This window comes from Sciurus carolinensis, chromosome 13, assembly GCF_902686445.1.
Source record: "Sciurus carolinensis chromosome 13, mSciCar1.2, whole genome shotgun sequence".
NCBI classification, from domain to species: domain Eukaryota; kingdom Metazoa; phylum Chordata; class Mammalia; order Rodentia; family Sciuridae; genus Sciurus; species Sciurus carolinensis.
Window position 1 is genome coordinate 5,343,391 of NC_062225.1, and position 18,017 is coordinate 5,361,407.

General features: G+C 49.2%; 1 protein-coding gene across 1 annotated transcript; it reads right to left on the bottom strand.

The window, feature by feature from the left end:
* Nucleotides 1–7,955: 7,955 nt before the first annotated feature.
* On the bottom strand, nucleotides 7,956–16,480 carry Znf514 (zinc finger protein 514). The gene is given in 8 exon segments (XM_047523015.1): nucleotides 7,956–8,191; nucleotides 8,194–8,306; nucleotides 8,308–8,410; nucleotides 8,413–8,754; nucleotides 8,757–9,095; nucleotides 11,310–11,405; nucleotides 11,728–11,852; nucleotides 15,809–16,480. Coding segments are annotated over 7 exon segments (1,155 nt in total). The 5' UTR covers nucleotides 11,834–11,852; nucleotides 15,809–16,480; the 3' UTR covers nucleotides 7,956–8,135.
* Nucleotides 16,481–18,017: the final 1,537 nt, after the last annotated feature.

The window sequence follows — 18,017 nt, forward strand, 5'->3', positions numbered from 1 at the left end:
ATTTTCTAAAAGTTTTGTAGTTTGGGGTTTTATATTTAAGTCTGTAGTCCATTTTGAGGTTTTTTTTTTTTTTCTGTAAAATGTGTGAAGTTTAGGTCAGCTTGCAGAATTGTTCAGACAAGCCAGTTACTTCCTCCCACAGGAGCCCAGGGGTCCCCGCGCCCTCATTTCTGCAAAGCTGTCTCCCGTGGCCACTGCTGATCCACTCTGTGCCCATGTGCATGCCCCACGTTGCCCAGTGGGACATTCTGTGTGGCTTCCTCTCAGAATAAGCTTATAAACCACTATTGAGCTCATCTGCTGGGTGTCATGTGGTCAGCCACCTGCGTGACCCTGGAGCGGTTTTTAGTGCATTCACAGAGCTGTGCGACCGTCACCACAATCAATTTTAGATCATTTTCATCACTCCAAAGAGAAACCCCACACCCTCTGTCACTCCCCTGTGTCCCCATCTGCTACCCCAACCTAAAGCAATAGCTGGTCTGCTTTCTATCTCTACAGATTTCCCTGTTGTAGAAATTCATGTCACTGGAATCTTATATGGTCCATTGTGGTTGGCGACTTTCATTTGGCATAACACTGTCAAGGTTTACCCATGTCATAGCATGTATCTGTGCTTCCTTACATTTTAAGGCTGAATAATATTCTATTTTTATGACTGATATAATATACTACATCTTATCCATTCATCAGCTGATATATGTTTGGGTTGCTTCCACTTTTTGGCTATTATGAATAATGTTGCCATGAACATGCTTGTATAAGGTTTTGTGTAAACATTTTTTTGTTTCTTTTAGGTATGTTCTTAAGAGCAGAACTGCTAGATCACATGGTAACTCTGCCAGACTGTTTTCAAAGTGGCTGCGAAATTTTACAGTCCCACCAGCAAGGCATAGGATTCTAATTTCTCACCAACACTTGTTGTTATCTGACCTTTTGAATCTACCCATCCTAGTAGTTGGCATCTTATTGTGGTTTTGATTTGCATGTTCCTAGTAGTCAGTCCTACTGAGCATATTTTCATGTTGCTCATTGGCTTATTAATCATTTGTATATCTTCTTTGAAGAAGTGCCTATTAAGATCTTTTTCCTGTTTTTTTAACTTAATAAAGAAAAGAGGCTCACAGTTGTGGAAGTTCAAGGGTTTCCTGTTTTTAATCTGGTTGTCTTTTATTACCTAGTTTTATTGGTTCTTTGAATATTCTGGATACAAGTCTCTTATTGGTATATGATTTGCAATTATTTTCTTCCATTCTGTAGGTTTTCTTTCCACTTTCTTAATAAGTATCCTTTGAAGCACAAAAGACTTGAGTTTTTATTTTGTTTTTCTATTTTATTTCTATTGCTTATGCATTTGGTGTCATGTCTAAGAATTCACTGTCAGTCTGAGGTTATGAAGATTTGTCTCCATGTTTTCTTCTAAGAGTTCTTATATTTAGGTCTCTGATCCATTTTATGTCCATATTTGGTGAGATGTGGTCCAACTTCATTCTTGTGCATATGGCCATCCATCATCATCATTGGTTACATCATCATTGGTTAAGGGAAGGAAAAAAAGAAAGAAAGAGATAAGGAAAGACTATTCTATCCCTATTGAATGGTCTTGTCACACTTGTTGAAAATTAGCTGCCCATGGACATGTGGGTTTACTGCTGAGCTCTCAATTCTATTCCCTTGATCTACAACATCTGTCCCACACTATCTTAACTATTGTTGCTTTGTAGTAGGTTTCAAAGTTGTGAAGTATGGGTTTTTCTACCGTGTTCTTCTTTTTCAAGATTGTTTTGGCTATTCTAGATACCTAGCAATTCCATATAAATATTAGAATTGACTTGTCAATTTCCACAGATAATAAAGCTGGGATTTTGACAGAGAGCATTTTACTCTATAGATCAGTTTAGGAAGTACTGTCATCTTAACAATAGTATGTTTTCTGACTATGAACGTGGGATGTTTTTCCACTTTTTTATAACTTCTTTAATTTCTTTCAACCATTGTGTTTAGCTTTCAGAATATAAATCTCTTGTTTACTTTATTCTTAAGTATTGCATTCTTTTTTATGACATTATACATACAATTGTTTTCTTAATTTCATTTTTGGTTGTCCATTGCACATGTACAGAAGTAATACTGATTTCTGTGTATTGATCTTGTTTCTAGCAACGTTGTGGAACTCTTTTATTCTAATAGGTTTTAGTTGATGCTTATGATTTTCTGTGTACAAAATCAGGTCATCTGTGAACAAAAAGGTTTTCACTTCCAACTAGCTAATTAGCCTCCTGGGACATTGTTACTCTTTCCCTCTCACATTTCTGTTCGCCACTGTAGCACTCTGGATCCTGACATCCTCCAGCTCCTAACGGAAGGGAACACTCAAGTTGTCTTACCTCAATCAGGGAATCTCTGTAGCTCACTTAGATTTATTAGATTCCAATTGAGAATCCTGTCTTAATATTATTTGTTGATGGCTCTCCCTGCAGAACTGAAACTGGAGGTTATCAAGCAGAATAAGCCATCACTAATTTGAGTTCTCTTTAGAATACAGTCTAACTGAGGTGATGTCAGACGAGAGGGCGAAACTTCCTGCCTTTACTACACAGAGCTAGTCAACTCACCAAATACCAGCGAGCAGATATGTGCACTGAGAGCAGATATGTGCACTGAGAGCAGATATGTGTGGCAGCAGCATGTGACTTTAGGATACTTTGAACATAAGGAGGGCTTCCTAACCTCTGCCAGAACCCCCATAAAAATGAACAAGTTAGGGGAGGTGTATAAGCAGCCTCCTTCTTAGAGGGGCAGCTATCGTAAGGGCTGTGGCCCATGCCAAGGCAGAAGAAGTGGCACCATGGACAGGACACCACGGACGTGAGAGGAAATGCTCTGGCAGGAGTTCTGCCAAAGCAGCAGGCTCACCCAAGTTATGCTCCTTGCTGAACCCAGAGGACAGATCTAGAGTAATTCAAAGAGAGCATTACATATGAACAACGTGAAGACCCTGGTTCTGAAAAAAGAATAATGCTGAAAATCATAACCTTCACTTGGATGATCTCTAGTGCTCCCAGAAGGGCTGCTTGCTGGTACCAGATTATTTCAGATAGATATCATCTAAATTTCTCCATGCAATTGTCCATCATGATACAGGCAAATGGGTCACTATCTTAAATTAGTATTAGAGGAGGAATTTTAAAAGGTAGCTTTTTAACAGGTTATTTTCAGGTCAAGGATCACCTGTCAGCATAACCCTGGAAACCCTGTAAGGGTGGGGCATGGCCAGGAGCCAAAGCCTCCAGGGCCCATGCACACCTTCAGGTGGGATTCACCCAGCTTCCGTCCTTAATGAGTCTGAATATGTATTAGTTAATGTACCTTCAGGATTAGCTGAAGCATTTCCTCGCCAAGCAGTCACAGTCCTTACAACCACTAGGAGCTGCTTGGTTTTCTTTCCAACCTGGGGCATCCTAACTTTCCTATCGAGTGATCAAGGCACATACTTTACAGGAACCATTAGCATTCCATAAGGCATTACGCTGTGTTTAAAACTACACCATCTTTACCATATATAATCTCCCAGAAAGCCCGAAAGAACCGATGATATTCTTAAATTAAAATAAGCGAATTTTTTCAGACACCCTTGAGCTCCGTAGCTAACGGTACTACTCACAGAACTCCTTACGGCCATGAGAGTCACTCACCTGGGACATATCAGTTCTTCCCCTAAGAACTGGTATTGTAAATCCCACTTATGTAGGGGCTTTGCCTCCAATGATAAACTCGACCCTGCTATTCCCAGGCATGGAAAATTGCTGCCAGGGACTTGGGTTTAGGCCACCTTCCCACAGCATCTTTCTAAAGAGCCTCTTTGTTAAGTCACGAGATTTTGTCTAGTGGAAGAGTCACCTGGGAAGAATTGAACCTCCTTGCAAGGGATCTTTCAGGGTACCACTAACAATCAAAGCACTACATATATTAAAAAATCACTGACTCTGGAAGAAGTTATGGATACCATCTCTCCCTAGATGGACTACAGATCTGTCGGTTCATTAGCACAAGAAGTGACGGACAGTTGCATTGTTCTGGACTTCTTGCTGGGCTGACGTGGTGGCATCTGTGCCATCGCTGTTACTTCTTTATGTACTTGGATCAATGAATGGGACATCACATTAAGAACACGTCTTTGCTCGCGGCTTCTGCACAGCTGCTCCCTTATCAGAGAGCGTGAAGATGATATAACAAGGAGATCCTGTGATGTCGTGTAGGCGAACAGGACCCAGGGAGCATTCCCCATGGTGAAGACCTGCATCTCTAGCCTGCCCTGTTTGGCCAGCCTCTCTCCAGCAAGAGAATGACCAGAGGGGAACCGTAGCACTCAAGCAGACAGTGGATACGCCCCTGAGCTGGAAGTCTGGCTCACACTTCTCAGCAGCTACCCTGGGGGCCAGCAGGCAACCTCTGCAGTCATCTCAGACCTGGCCTGAACGTGGTCAGTCACTGCAGCTCCTCTGTCGTTTGCTCCCACGCCCAGCTCAAGACCAGCCTTACAGAGCCAAACATGCTTCCTGAGGCAGTCACATAAGATGTCCTGCTTCTAGCCAGCTCAGCCCAGCTTTCCATGCCAACAGCTTCCAACCTGGGCACACCTGAGCTTCCTTTTGATATATTTTTTTTCCATTGGAAAGTTTTCTCACTCCCTGCATGCACTTGGGTGTCTGCCTCAGGTGATAGTGGCTGATAACTTGGTTGCAGGAATCTCTGGATAGTCTCTGACTGTTCTTAGTTGAATGCTCTTTATTTCCACATTTGCAAAGCCCTTCCTTTCCTAGAGAAGAAAATCAAGACCCAGAGAAAGTAATTAAGGTGACCTCCAAATGTCTTGGAGGATTTGGCACAGATTCTTGTCCTCTTCTTCCTTAGTGTAGCTGAGCCCACGCCTGCTGTCTTGGACATCGGTTTCCAGTCTCCTCAGCAGGGATCTATAGGCAGAAGTGATACAATGCAGTTGTTTACTGAGGAATGTCTATAATCTTGTGTGTTACATGTTTAATTGAAAAATAATTGAAGAGCATTTTTGTACTGATTTGTTTGAAGGTGGGTGCTGTGCAATAAAAGAATTTGGCCAGCCGTTGTCCCTGGTTCCTTAAAATTTCCTGAGCAACAGGAGAGCCCTTGGACCACGCATGGTAGTTTATGCTAATGACAGAGTGGCAGTCTAGCCTTGCCAGAAGTACCAACAAAATGGTTAGAGGGTTGGAGCTTTGAACCATGTGGCACCCCCAGGGAGGGGCAAGGGGCTGGCCATTGGGTTCAACTGTGGGATCATACCTATGTAAGGAAAGTCCAGTTAAAACCCTGGACACTGAAGCTCAGGGGAGCTTCCTGGTTGACATACTCTGTGTATTGTCACATATCCGTGTGCTGGTAGAGTAATGTGTTCTGGGAAGACAGGAGCTTTGCATTTGGAAGTGCTAGACCTTGCCCTGCCTGCATCTCTTCCTAGGCTGGTTCTACTGTATATCTTCTAGCTATCATTAAATTGTATGGTGGCATGCATCTGTGATCCCAATGACTCGGGAGGCTGAGGAAGGAGGATTTCCCAACCTCAGCACCACAGCAAGGCCCTAAGCAACTTAGAGAGACCCTGTCTCAAAATAAAAAATAAAAATAGGGCTGGGGATGTGGCTCAGTGGTTAAGCACACCTGGGTCAATCCCTGGCACCAAAAAGGAACAAAACACAACAAAAAAAGTAGCTTTGTCCTGAGTTCTGAGAGTCATTCTAGTGAGTTATCTGACATGCAGGGGTGGTGGACCCTGAGTTTGTAGCCAGCTGTCAGACGTGAAGGTGGCCTGGGGACTCCTGAATCTGTGAGGGCAGCCTTGTGAACTACCATGTTCTTAACCCATGAAGTTTATCCCAATTCTGGGTTGTTGGCATCAGAAATCATTATAGTGCAAATTTAAAGAGCACTGAATTTCTACTACACACACACACACACACACACACACACACACACACACACCCCACACTATCCTAAATGATGGAACAATGCTAATCTATTTCTGAATTTGGAAAACAGGAGGCACCATTACATCTTTCTAAGGAAATATTTAATTGGCAATTTTCTCGAAGGAAAGCATTTCATCTAGTACAAAAATGTGAAATCAGCCAGGAGCACTGAGAAAACCTGGGACAGTCAAGTTCTTTTTCAAATTACCCCCCAGCTGGTGAGCACCTCCTGGAAGCTCCCTTCTCAGAGCAAGCAGGAGGCATGACCTGCAGCTACTGACAGGAGTGGTGAGCTGATGAACAGCAAATTACTTAAATGATCACCACGAGCCCAGAGACCCTCCATTCCCCAAACAAGCGAACAATGCCAAGGGGGTTGACTTCACACCAGCCTTCAGGAGAACTTCCCCCAAGGAAGAGGGGCATCCGCACAGGGCGCTGGTGACTGGAGGCTCAGGTGAAGCTGTGCAGGTGGCAGTGTGGAGCCAGCCTGTTGGCAGAGGCTCTGTGAAGGGGCAGCGGGAGAGTGGAGAAGTCAAATGCCTGAGGAGTGGAGATTTATCTGGTAGGCAGCACAAAGGATCTGAAGGGCGGGGAAGTAACAGACTCAAATTGATGGTAAGGGTTAACACGGCAGGGATGCACAAGAGGCTCAGACTTCAGGGCAAGGATAAGTTATAAAACAGTCACAGGCACCCAGGTAGAAAGGGACTTGGGTGAATGCCTGTTACGATTTGGATGTGTGGTATCCCCCAAAAGCTCATGCATGAGACTTGCCAGAATGTTCAGAAGTGAAATGATTAGTTTATGAGCGTTGTAGCTTCATCACTGATGTGGATTAACTGGGTAGCTATAGGGAGGCGGGCGTGGCCAGAGGACGTAGCTCACTGGAGGCATGCCTTCGGACTGTGTATTTTGTCGCCGGCAAGCAGAGCTCTCCCTGATTCCTGGTTGTCAGGTCTGAGCAGCTTTCCTCCTCCAGGCCCTTCTGCCATGTTCTGCCTCATCCCAGGCCCAGAGCCCAGTCAGCCAACCATGGACTGAACCTCTGAGACCATGAGCCAAAATAAAGTTTTCCTCCAGTTGTTCTTGTGGGGTATTTTGGTCACAACAATACAAAAGCTAGCTAAAACAATGTCAGAGAAGGGCACTGAGCACAGAGGAGAGATGGATCAAATAAAGCTATTTCTAATGTAAACTATTCGCTTGTGGATCATGCTTTTTGGGAAGAAGTCTCTGATTGTTAGGCTTCAAGACCAGCATGCTGACCTCCACTCTCCAGGTGCCTCCTGCACATCCCACCTGCCCTTCCTCCCCAGCCTTGACCCACCTCTTGAATCCTTAGATCCAGCCTGTCTGCATGGACCCACTCTGAGCTGGTTCCCTGAAGTCTTGTTGAGACTTTAAGAGCTTGAAGGACTGTCCCCATATGAGCTATTCCTTACTGGCCAAGGCTCCTCTGGCTGTATCAGCTCCTGGTCTTGGTTTCCCCACCTAAGTCTCACAGTCAACAGGTCTGAACCTAAAGGAGAGCCCAGCAAGGTTCTGGGTTCCAGGAAGTTTCAGGGTACCTACTGCAGAAAGTAAAAAGTGACACCAGAGATGCATAGATGGCTTGAAGTAACAGACAAGATAGAAAATAGGTTTAGCAATAGTCGGTAAGTGTGCATATTTCACTTTACAAACCGGTTTAACTGAGGCATGTTGTGCCTAGTGGCTCGAGACCCCACAAAGACCACCAGAGACCACGATCAATGCAAGCAACAAAGAGTCATTTATTAGCAAGCTCGAGCCTGGTCCTCCGTGCACTCGGTAACCGGTGACGCTAAGAGGCCCCGAGTCCATGTTTAGCAGGGTTTTTATAACGAAAGGCAAGTAGTTTTACAGTGTTCTTTTTAATTGGTTAACATATAAAATTGTATACAAAGCATGATATTTTAAGTTCTGGGTCACCCTGACCTCCGAGAGAAGGGTTGTCATTATCTTTAAGTTTGCTTTTGTGCCAGCAAAGTTTGCTTTGGGTCAGCCACCTGGCCTTTACAGATAAGAGACGAAAATTCTTTGCAGTTTTTATGAGGGGTTGAGGGCAGTTTGGGAAGAGTCTCGTATTTACACAGGTGCAGGCTTTTTCTATCTTTTCACAACATGACTCTTCTGGTGTTTGGCGAGGGACGCGGGGTGGGCAAGGCCCTCCCGCATGTGTTGCACTCGTAGGGCTTCTCCCCGGTGTGGAGCCCGTGATGCTGGGTGAGAGATGCGCTCTGGCTGAAGGCCCACCCGCACTTACTGCATCTGTAGGGCCTCCCCTGAGTGGAGCCTGTAATGCAGGATGAGGGAGGACCTCAGGCCGAAGGTGCGGCCACACTCGCTGCACTCGTAGGACTTCTCCCCAGTGTGAGTTCTCAGTGTCTGATCAGGGATGAGATGTGCCCGAAGGTGCGGCCACACTTACTGCATCTGTAGGGCCTCCCCGTGTGGAACCTGTAATGGACGATGAGCGAGGAGCTCTGGCTGAAGGCTTTCCCACTCCCTGCACTTGTAGGGCTTCTCTCCAGTGTGATCAGGGATGAGATGTGCCCGAAGGCGCAGCCACACTCGCTGCGCTCGTACGACTTCTCCCCGGTGTGGCATCTTTGATGGCGTCTTAGTTCGGACTGGAAGTGGAGGGGCTTCCCACACTCCTTACCTCTGCAAGGTCCCCTCTCTGGGTGGCCTCCCTGCGAGTCGTTTCTCTCTGAAGTCTGTCTCAATCCGTGACACACTGATAGGCTCCCTCTCCGGTGGCAACATCGTGTTGGCTAAGGGTGGGCTTCAGGACTGGTCTCAAGCCTACACTTCTCCCCTGTCCACTCCACGAGTGATCCGTCCTAAGGGTGGGAGTGGATCTGCCAGTGACTGGCATCTCCCTCAGATGTCTCTGCTTCACCTGCTGCATCTCTAGCCTGTGGTCATCGCAAGCACAGGTGGCTTTCAGTTTGGAGGACCAGCGCTCATCCGGAAGGTGTTTTTCCACTGCTGCTATCTGGAATAAGTCTCTGGAAATTCCCTGACTCGACCTTGAGTCCTGGGCTCGAAGCCTTCTTTTCCAGTCTGCACGGGGGAGAGACATTGGAGTTACCTGTTCCATGTGCCGGGGGAAGTAAGCAGCAGTGAGTGCAAGCTGGTGGAGTTTCAGCCATATGTAAAGGGCACACAGATGCTTTCAAGAATGGCTCACGACAGAAGGCCCGGGAGCCGTCAAGGACACACGGTGAGCAGGTTAGCTGGAGGTCAGGGAAGCCTGGGAGAACCAGGCTCGGGTTCCAGGACACGAGGTGAAGTCCAGGGACTAAAGACGGAAGGATGCGGGGGAAGCAGACTCAGTGTGAGGGACAGGGACAAAGAGACAGGCGGAGCACAGGGTGCAGGTCACCTGGAGACAGACCCCAGTCCTCCTCGTCTCTTCAGGCCTAGGGAACTGGCAGATTGCTAGCCAGTCTCTTACTCCAGTCTCTTTGGACCCCCTCATCACTGGTCTTCCTGGAACGTCCCTCTCCTGGCCCCTCTTCTCAGCCCTTACCCTCCAAAGGCTGTGCAGTGCCGACGGGAGGACCCAGGTCACCCAGGTCCTGTCCTCTGTGCCAGCAAGTGGTGCCCCCCTTCCCAGGTGTCCTCACCCCCTCCCTCTCTCTCAGGGGACAAGCTCTTGTCCTCCCTTGACACCTAGGTGCACACTGTGCTGTTCCATCAGAGAACATTCCCTGGGCAGGGAATACCAGGTGAGGAGCACTGCCCACACTGCCAGCGTGGAAGGTGGAGGAAGGACACCATGACCCAGGGAATGTGGCAGTTTCCAGCAGGTGGGATCACCCCTCAGTTTACAGCCAGCAAGAAAACGAGAACCTCAGGTTGACAACTGCCAGGAACTGACTCTGCCAACAACCCGGATGAACAGGACGCAGGCCCTCCAGAAGGAAAAGGCCCACGGACACCTAGGGGTAAATGTGTGAGACCCAAGCCAGCCTGTTCACCTACCAACGGGGAGCTGGGAAGTCTGTGTTACTTAAAGTGAGTTTGTGGCAACTCATTTCAGCAACAACAGAAAACTAGCACAGTCATAGTGATACTCTGAAGAGGGAAATGACTGGGCAATACCTAACCAGGGGTCCCAGAGTCTGTCTGCAGAGACCTTCTGAGTTAATAAGGCCTGCGTGGCTCCTGGGAATCTGAATGTCATCACAAGCTCCCCGGGACATTCTGAAACACAGCCATGCTATGGAGCATTGTAAATAAACAGCTATTGGTCAGGAGACTCATTCCAGAAGCCAAAACCTTGATCTCATTCTGGAAGGAAAAACGGTGAGGAAGAGATCAGCATCTTCCTCTCTGTCCTACATTCCAGGCTCCTCAGATGGGGCCCAGCCCACCTCTCACACGTCAGCACTGCTTCCCCTGGGTTTCCGCTCTGGCCTGAGGCTACGGTTCTGCCTGGGGATGGACGATGACTGGCAGAGGCTGTCGCCTACCTCCACTGTGCTTGGCTACGCACACAGTCAGGAGAGCTTGGAGTACAGAATTCTGCCCTAAGGGGTGGAGCCTACCAGGTACTCTCAAGTCACCTAAGAATAAAGGTCTCAAAGAAATGCCATCATCGGCTGCTAAGGGGAACTCTTACTCCCGGAACCACTTCAGCTGAGATTTAGTTTAACCAAGATTCAAGTGTCCCCACTGTGACCTCGACATCCTCCATGTCCTTGTCTGTGATCCTTTCATTTGTGGGCTGTCCATGGTTCTGCTGAGTCCCTCATTAACCCTCTTAATCCTACTAATATAGGATGGTCTATCCGTTTTCAACCCTGCAGTGCTAGGACCAAAGCCATCGCCTTACACATGCCAGGCAAGTGCTGTCCCACTGAGCCACATCCCCAGCCCTTTTTATTTTGAGACCGGGTCTCACCAAGTTCCAGGCTGACTTGGAACTTGTGATCCTCCCAAGCCGCTGAGATTACAGGTGTGCACCGCCACACAGGGCTCTGTCTGGTTCTGTCTGACTATCGGTCCATCTAACATTGACTGTGAGATGTCTAGTGATACTGTGGCACCAATAACCCAGAGGGCATCAGTGCCAAAGAAAAGGTAAACACTAAAAGAAAATGAACATCTTCTCTTCTGACACCAGAAACAGGTACAGAACTCAAAATATTGGAGCTGAGGGCTCCTGTCAAGTGGTCACACCTTCTCAAAGGAGAGCTCCTCACCGAGGTCCAGGGCACTTCCAGCCCCGGCTGGACCTGAGTATGTGCAGAGTTGCATGGTCTCACTCACCTGAGTGGGTGCCCATTGAAAGCTCTCTCTCTGACATACAGGGTGCCTCCTCTTCCTCCAGCTGCCTAATCACATGTGGTTTGGACACCGGAAGTCCTGATGGTAGAGAAAGAAAATGGTCACGGCTGTATGTGCCAGGGGTCCCTTGGACCTTGATTTTCAAGGTGGAGGGAAAAGGCTTTGTGAAACACCAAGAACTCTCAGGAAACTTCCTATTTTAACTCTGTAAGAAGCAGGACTTTTCCTAGAAGTAGGAGCAGAAATATAGTATCTCTGGGTCCCAAAGAAAATGTAAATGTCTGATTCTAGAACTTCAAGGAGAACTCAGCCAACAGGCCTGACACCCCCAGCTTCTGAACACCAAGGAAATCACGTGGCCTCACGGGCAGGCTTTGGGCTTGGGAGGAGCCACACTCACCCAGGGAGGCCAGGTGCCTGAGGTTCTCCAGGTCGCTCCCCTGTACAGGTGCTTCTGAGCAGGAGCAGCTGCCCCCACTCCCGCCAGGTGAATCCCACGGCCACATCCTCGAACGTGATCAGGGCCTACAACACAGAAGACACTCTTGTACCCTTGAGGAGCATACTTGCTCTGGAAGAGCGTGGACAGGCATCCGAGCAGCACCTCGGATGAGCAAGGAGGTGTTACGGGAGTTCCCAGGGCCAGCCCCCAGGGATTGTGTCATCCTTACTATTTGGTTTCCTACCCCATGCCCACTCACATGTCAGCGCCGAGCTGCTAAAAACATGATCAGGGGCTCAGGAGGATCAGGCCTAGAGACACTTTCTGCTTAGGTGGGGAGAGAAAGGCAATCCTTTCCTCATTTGTCAAGAGGTTTTAGTCTCGATTTAGTTACCTTTAACTGGAGTAATTTAGAATTAATAGGCCAATATTCTCTGCTTTCTCAAATGCACAAGTTATCAGTAGTTTTCTAATGAAGTATATTCAAAACACGAAAAGTATATATATTTTATTTTATTTTATTTTTATTTTTGCAATACAGGGGATGGAACCCCAGGGGGCTCTAACCACCAAGCTACACCCCCAGCCCTTTTTATATTTTGAGACAGGGTCTCACTAAGTTGCCCAGGCTGTCCTTGAACTTGGATCCTTCTGCCTCAACCTCCTGAGTTGCTGGGATTACAGGTGTGTGCCACCACCCCCAGTTTTGTGAACTATAATTTTATTACCAATTTTTACTTAGTCAAATTATTTGGAGCTTATAATATATGCCTCTACCCACATGCCAGCACATAGTACAACAAAAGTAAATCAAGTGGCCTTACAATAAATCAGAAAGTTTTGTGTTTGCTTAGAATGAATCCTTCCCCCAAAGCCTACTCAGTATTCAGTTCCGGAGTCTACAAACCTGTGCCTGGGGCCCTTGATCCCGGGTCACCACTATGAGGTAGAACCATCCCATGGGTCTTGGCCAGAACTATGCTATCACCTCAGTAATTAGAGTACCTCCCATTCAACTCCTAATATATGGCAATTCATATAATATGAACTAAGATGCAGAACTGGTGAAAGTAGTAAAAACTCTTTATTACTTTTACCCTGAAGTACTTTAAAATCAAATCTCATTTAGATATAGATTTCAAAGAATAAGTTAAAATGGCAATTTTAACCTAACTCGTGGTCCCCTATCCATGGTGATTTGGTAATGAACTGTTTGGTAAAACAATTGCCTCCAATAACTTGTTGTAAGTGTAAGGTTGCAATGTCACAAGAAGAGGCTGGAAACAACATTAGTGGTGACAGTTGGTGTTACCGGTTGTGTGTGACAAAGGATTATAAGGAAAATAGGAGCTCAGGAGTGTCCTGGTTTGTAAAACAAAACCAGAGGACAGCAGGAAGTATCCAGAAATGCCAGCGCTTGTAGGGTTGGAGACTGAACCATTTCCTTTCCAATGGGCCAAAGACAATATGCACAAGACTTTTGCGTGAAAGAGAAAAATAAAAAGCCTAGTCTGTGGGCCATCTCGTGGATGTGGTTGTCACACCTTTCCTTCAGCCTCTGAGTCATTTCAGATGGCTCCCAGTAAACCCCACGTGGGACCAAAGAGACAGGTGTATTTCAAAAGACCCGAGTGAAGCTAACATCACACGGAGCCACTGGAAACAAACACACAAAAACCTGCTGACGGTGTTAGGGGTTGCCCCAGGTAGGCATGACCTGAAACCAGCCCTGGGCCCTCGCCCTACTCAAGCAGGACGAAAACCTGCTTAGTCCCCAGAGAGCTTGTTGTCCAGTGTCACCTTCACATGTGACCATGGAGAATACTGCAAAAGAGACTTCCTGAGGGCACGACCAGCAGCCCAGGAGGACCACCCAGAGGGGAAGCAGGTCCCCACCCAGACACTTTCCTTCCAGGATCACAAGACCTCCCAGCACCTGCCCAGTGGAACTTCATCTCGGTTGGTCCGAGGCTGCTGGACCACAGCACTTCCCCTTTCTGACCAGGTGTCCATTGTGGTCTTCCTGCGCCCTTGTTAATATGTTGGAACTACAGATTCAGAAAGCGTACCCGCTTATTAAGCAGTCTCCTGATCCACAGGAGAAACATCTGGGCTCAGTGCAGACACTCTCACACCATCGAGGACTTTAACCATGATCTCTGATTGGATGGGACTTTGGGGCTCTCTCCCCTGCGGAGGCATTTTGTGTGCGGTAGAGTGAGAGAAGTGAACATCTGTGTGTAAGAAAGCAGACACGGGTGTGGCGTCCTGGGTGTCAGTCTTCTCCCGCTGGTGGTGTTGCCTGTCAGTCACCACAGTGCCCATTGCAGAAATGAGCCAGAGGAAACCCGAAGGAGCTGAGTGAGTGGGTTCGGAGCAGGGAGAGGGCCTGGACAAGGGGCAGGGAGGCCATCCTCCACCTGCCCTGTTCAGCCTCCTGCAGAGCAGGAACTGGGGTCAGTTCCCTTTGCTGAACAAAGAGGTTCTAGAAAGAAGGAGGCAAAGCAACCTGTAGTTCAAGCTTTGGAGGAAGAATTAAGAAAACCCCGACTCACCTGGGGCCTGGCTTTCAGGAATAAACCGGCTGCTTCCTTTTCTGCAGGGAATCTCTGCAGAGGAGGCGCAGGATCCTGAAAGCTGGTAGAAACAGCCACAGGGGAGTCTGAACATTCTGGAATGTTCCCAGACTCTCCAAGCAGGAGATGCTCTACACAGCACCTCGGTGGTTCTGGGCTCACAGGTGGGGACACAAAGTGACCTGAGAGGCAGCCTCTAGCCTGTGCACGTCAGAAGGGCTCCTCTAACAGCCGTGTGAGGCTCCACGAGCCCTGTCCAGGGGCCCACACAGGCTCTGGGAGGTTGGAGTGTGACCCCAGGCTGGCCACCCCATGGAATTCATTCATGTAGGTCCTCTGCTGGGTGTTTTGGGAACATAACCAGGGGAAGACCTTCAAGGACTCTTACATCCAGCCGGTTAGTATCGGCAGGTTGATAACTGCAGAACAAGGCCCAAGGAGAGACCAGAGGGTGTGAGGCTCTACGGGGAAGAAGTGATCCTTTCCCCTCATCCTTGGGAACCCAGCTCGGAGGCCAGCTTTCCTGAGGGTCCACCTCAGTGTCCCTAAGCACCATTAGGTCTCTGGGGCATACATGAAGAGTCCCTCTAATATACAGCTCTCTGTCTGATTTTTTAAAGGCCTTAACACAAAACACTACTGGAATCATGCCCAAGAAGTAGTTAAGGCTAAGCACAGGGTAGCAGCAGGCGACACAGCACAGCAGAGGGTAGCACTCTGAAAGCGTCAGCCTGTGCAGCTCCCCGGGATCTCACTCAGCTCTGGTGAAGACTTGTTAAGAACGGCTCAGCAGGGCCTGAGAACCTGCATTTCTAGAGCGCTTCCAGGGGGCGCCTGTGCTACTGGCCTGTGGGCCTCAGTGAGAAGCAAGGGCATGAAGAAAACAGGGTGGGAGGCCCAGGGATTTGCCCAGATCTTTCGTCAGCTATTTCTGTGACCTTGAGCATGTGTGATGCAGAATGAACAAATTTAAATGTGCACCTGGTGAAGGGGAGGGTGTTCTAAACTTAGAAAAAGTGACTTAAAATCTCCAGGGTCACCCAATCCTGGGGGGAAGTGCCCACCGCATGCCCTGCTGACCTCATACACAGCTGAACCAACCTAATTAGTGAAGTGCTTAAGGAGGTGGTGACAAGGCTCCCAATGGCCCTATGTGTCCTCTGCTCCCTGCTCAAGGGTCACCCCTCCCGGACTTGTTTGCACTCTCCCTGCCACAACGGGAAAAAAGCAGTTCCTCTCCTGCCCTGTCCACCTGCTCTTGCCTCTGGAACAGTCTTCCGTGGCCTCTGGATGCCAGAACTTCAGCTTCCTGAGTCTGAAAGGTTAGCAATTGCCACAGAAAAGGCAGCTGCAGGCTGTGTCCCTTCAGCGGATTCCCAGGCTCTTCCTAGGTTCCTCCTCTTGCAAGGTCCAGTACTAACTCCCCAGACTGACTTCTGGTCCTCTGCACACTCCAGTCAAACCTGATGCAGGGGAGTCCATAGCTGAGGCTGAGGCGCAGCCCTGTGGTCCTTCGGAGCGCTCTGGGACCAGGGAGCCGCTGGGACCGTCGGAGAGCCAGGAGGCATCTCCACTGCGTGCGGAGAGGCCCAGCAGACCCGCAGGGCCCCCGAACTGGCTGTCAAGCCTGGAAGGATCCGGGACGCGCAGTGCCGCTGCCCGGAATGTGATCTCCTGCGCTGGCTGCAAACTCAGGCTCCATCCAAGCCGGGTCCCCTCCTTGGGACCAGGCCCGGGAACTCAGTTCCCACGCGGGTCTACACCCGCAGTGGACTCACACCAGCAGGAGGCACGGTCGCGGCCACACCTGCAAGCCGGTGCCCTGAGCTCGTCCGCTGACCGGAGACAGCGGGAGTTTGGGCGAGAGCCTCACTGGGACAGAGACTGGCCGGGCCAACTGTCCCCAGCTTGCCCAGTCACTCGCCGGCGGGCGCACGGAGGGTCACTCAGGCTCCGTCAGGGGCCCTGGGCGCAGTGCCCAGCGCCCCCGGAGTCGAGCAAAGCCCGGCTCCCATGCCTGCCGAGGCCCATCTGAGCCTGCGCAGAGCGGCCACTTCGCGGAGCCCAGCAGAGCGAGCGGAGAAGGGGAGCTAGGAGGCCGGGTGACAAGGAGCCTGCGCGCGGGCCTCCAGCGGGGCGTGGACCCGCCCACCGGCACCTGCTCCGCGAGGGTCCCTCGCTCCGCTCTGCCCCACCGCCTGAGACCTGGGTGCCGCTCCTTTCTCGCAAGTGCCTTCGGTAGCGGGGCCCCGTAGCCCAGTTTGGGGCTGTCTGTGAGAAGACGGTGGAAACTTCCTAAAAGAAACGCGGGTCTGCCCTGCGTCTGCCGAATCAGGCTTTCCAGGAGGCTGTCCTGCGAGTCTTTCTCACAAGGTGCCCAGGCCTGGTACTGGTCGGTGCAACGTCGGATAGCTCTACTGTAGGCTGCAGCGCGCCTCTCGCCGTTCTTCCACTGTCCCCAGTTTAGAGCGCAACAGATGGTGATGGAGAAGGGAGGACTTTGGACGCCCTCCTGCTCCGGAAGTGTCATTTAGAACCCAAAAGAAACGGGAAACGGTCTGGTACGAGTTGAATGTGTGTCACTCCAAAATTCTTTTTGAAACCTAACCCTCGAGGTGATGGTATGAGGCGTTTTGTTGTTGTTGTTTTGCTTTTGGTCTTAGACCATTAGGTCATGAGGGCAGCAGGTCACAAAGGGATTAGTACCCAGAAAGAGGCTTGAGAGAGCTTGTTAGCTCCTTTTGTCCCTTCCACCTTTGAAGACGTGCTCAATGGGCCCTCACAAGACCTGCAATCTGCTGGCTCTTTGATCTTGGATTTTCTAGCCTTTAGAACTGGGAGCAACAAATATCTGTTGTTTATGAACTACCTGGTCTAAGGCGTTCTGTTAGCAGCCTCAGAGCCTAAGAGACGTTTGAGCATTAAAGGTGTGGTTTCTGAAGGAAGCCAGAGAGGGCAGGCTTGTGAGGACAGAGCAGTTGCCTTATCCATCCTATTTAGGGGTTCAGGACTAATAATTCACAAAATTGGGGCAAAATAACTGCTCTCCCTTCTTGCGTTTTCAGTCTGTTTCACTCTTCTGCCAGCACTTCCGGTAGCACAGACGGCCAGGATGGCACAAGTGCCCAGCAAGCAAACCCTCTTCCTCCCAAGCAGGGGGCACTGCCCAGGAGGCACAGGTGGCACAGGAGTTTCTGCCCCCATTTCCTGTGCCCTGCAACCAAAAAGGCAGAGGGATGGACAAATGAGATTCTCATCTCCACATAAGGAGGTAGAGATGAACTGCTTCAGGTGAACTTGAGGGGCCCTGCCTGTCCCTGATACCACTCCTATTGGCCTGCCCAGTGTCTGAAGGTGCCCATTTTTTTTTTTAAAACTGGGTCATGCTAAATGCCCAGGCTGGCCTTGAATTTGAAATCCTGATGCTCACTCTTCTCTCTGAGTAGCTGAGATTATAGATGTGAGCCAGCACATCCCACTGAAACTCTCCACTCCTCGAGACAGATCTTGGCTCCAGGTCCTTGCTACAATGCACGTTTGTTGCCCAGGTGCTAATCAGCAGTGTAACAGCAACGTTCCCTCTCCTGCTCAGTGCTCTAGTGTGCCATTTGATCTCAAAATACTTTTAGGGGAGTTCCAGTCCCCACTAGCCTACAGGTTCCCCGTCACCCC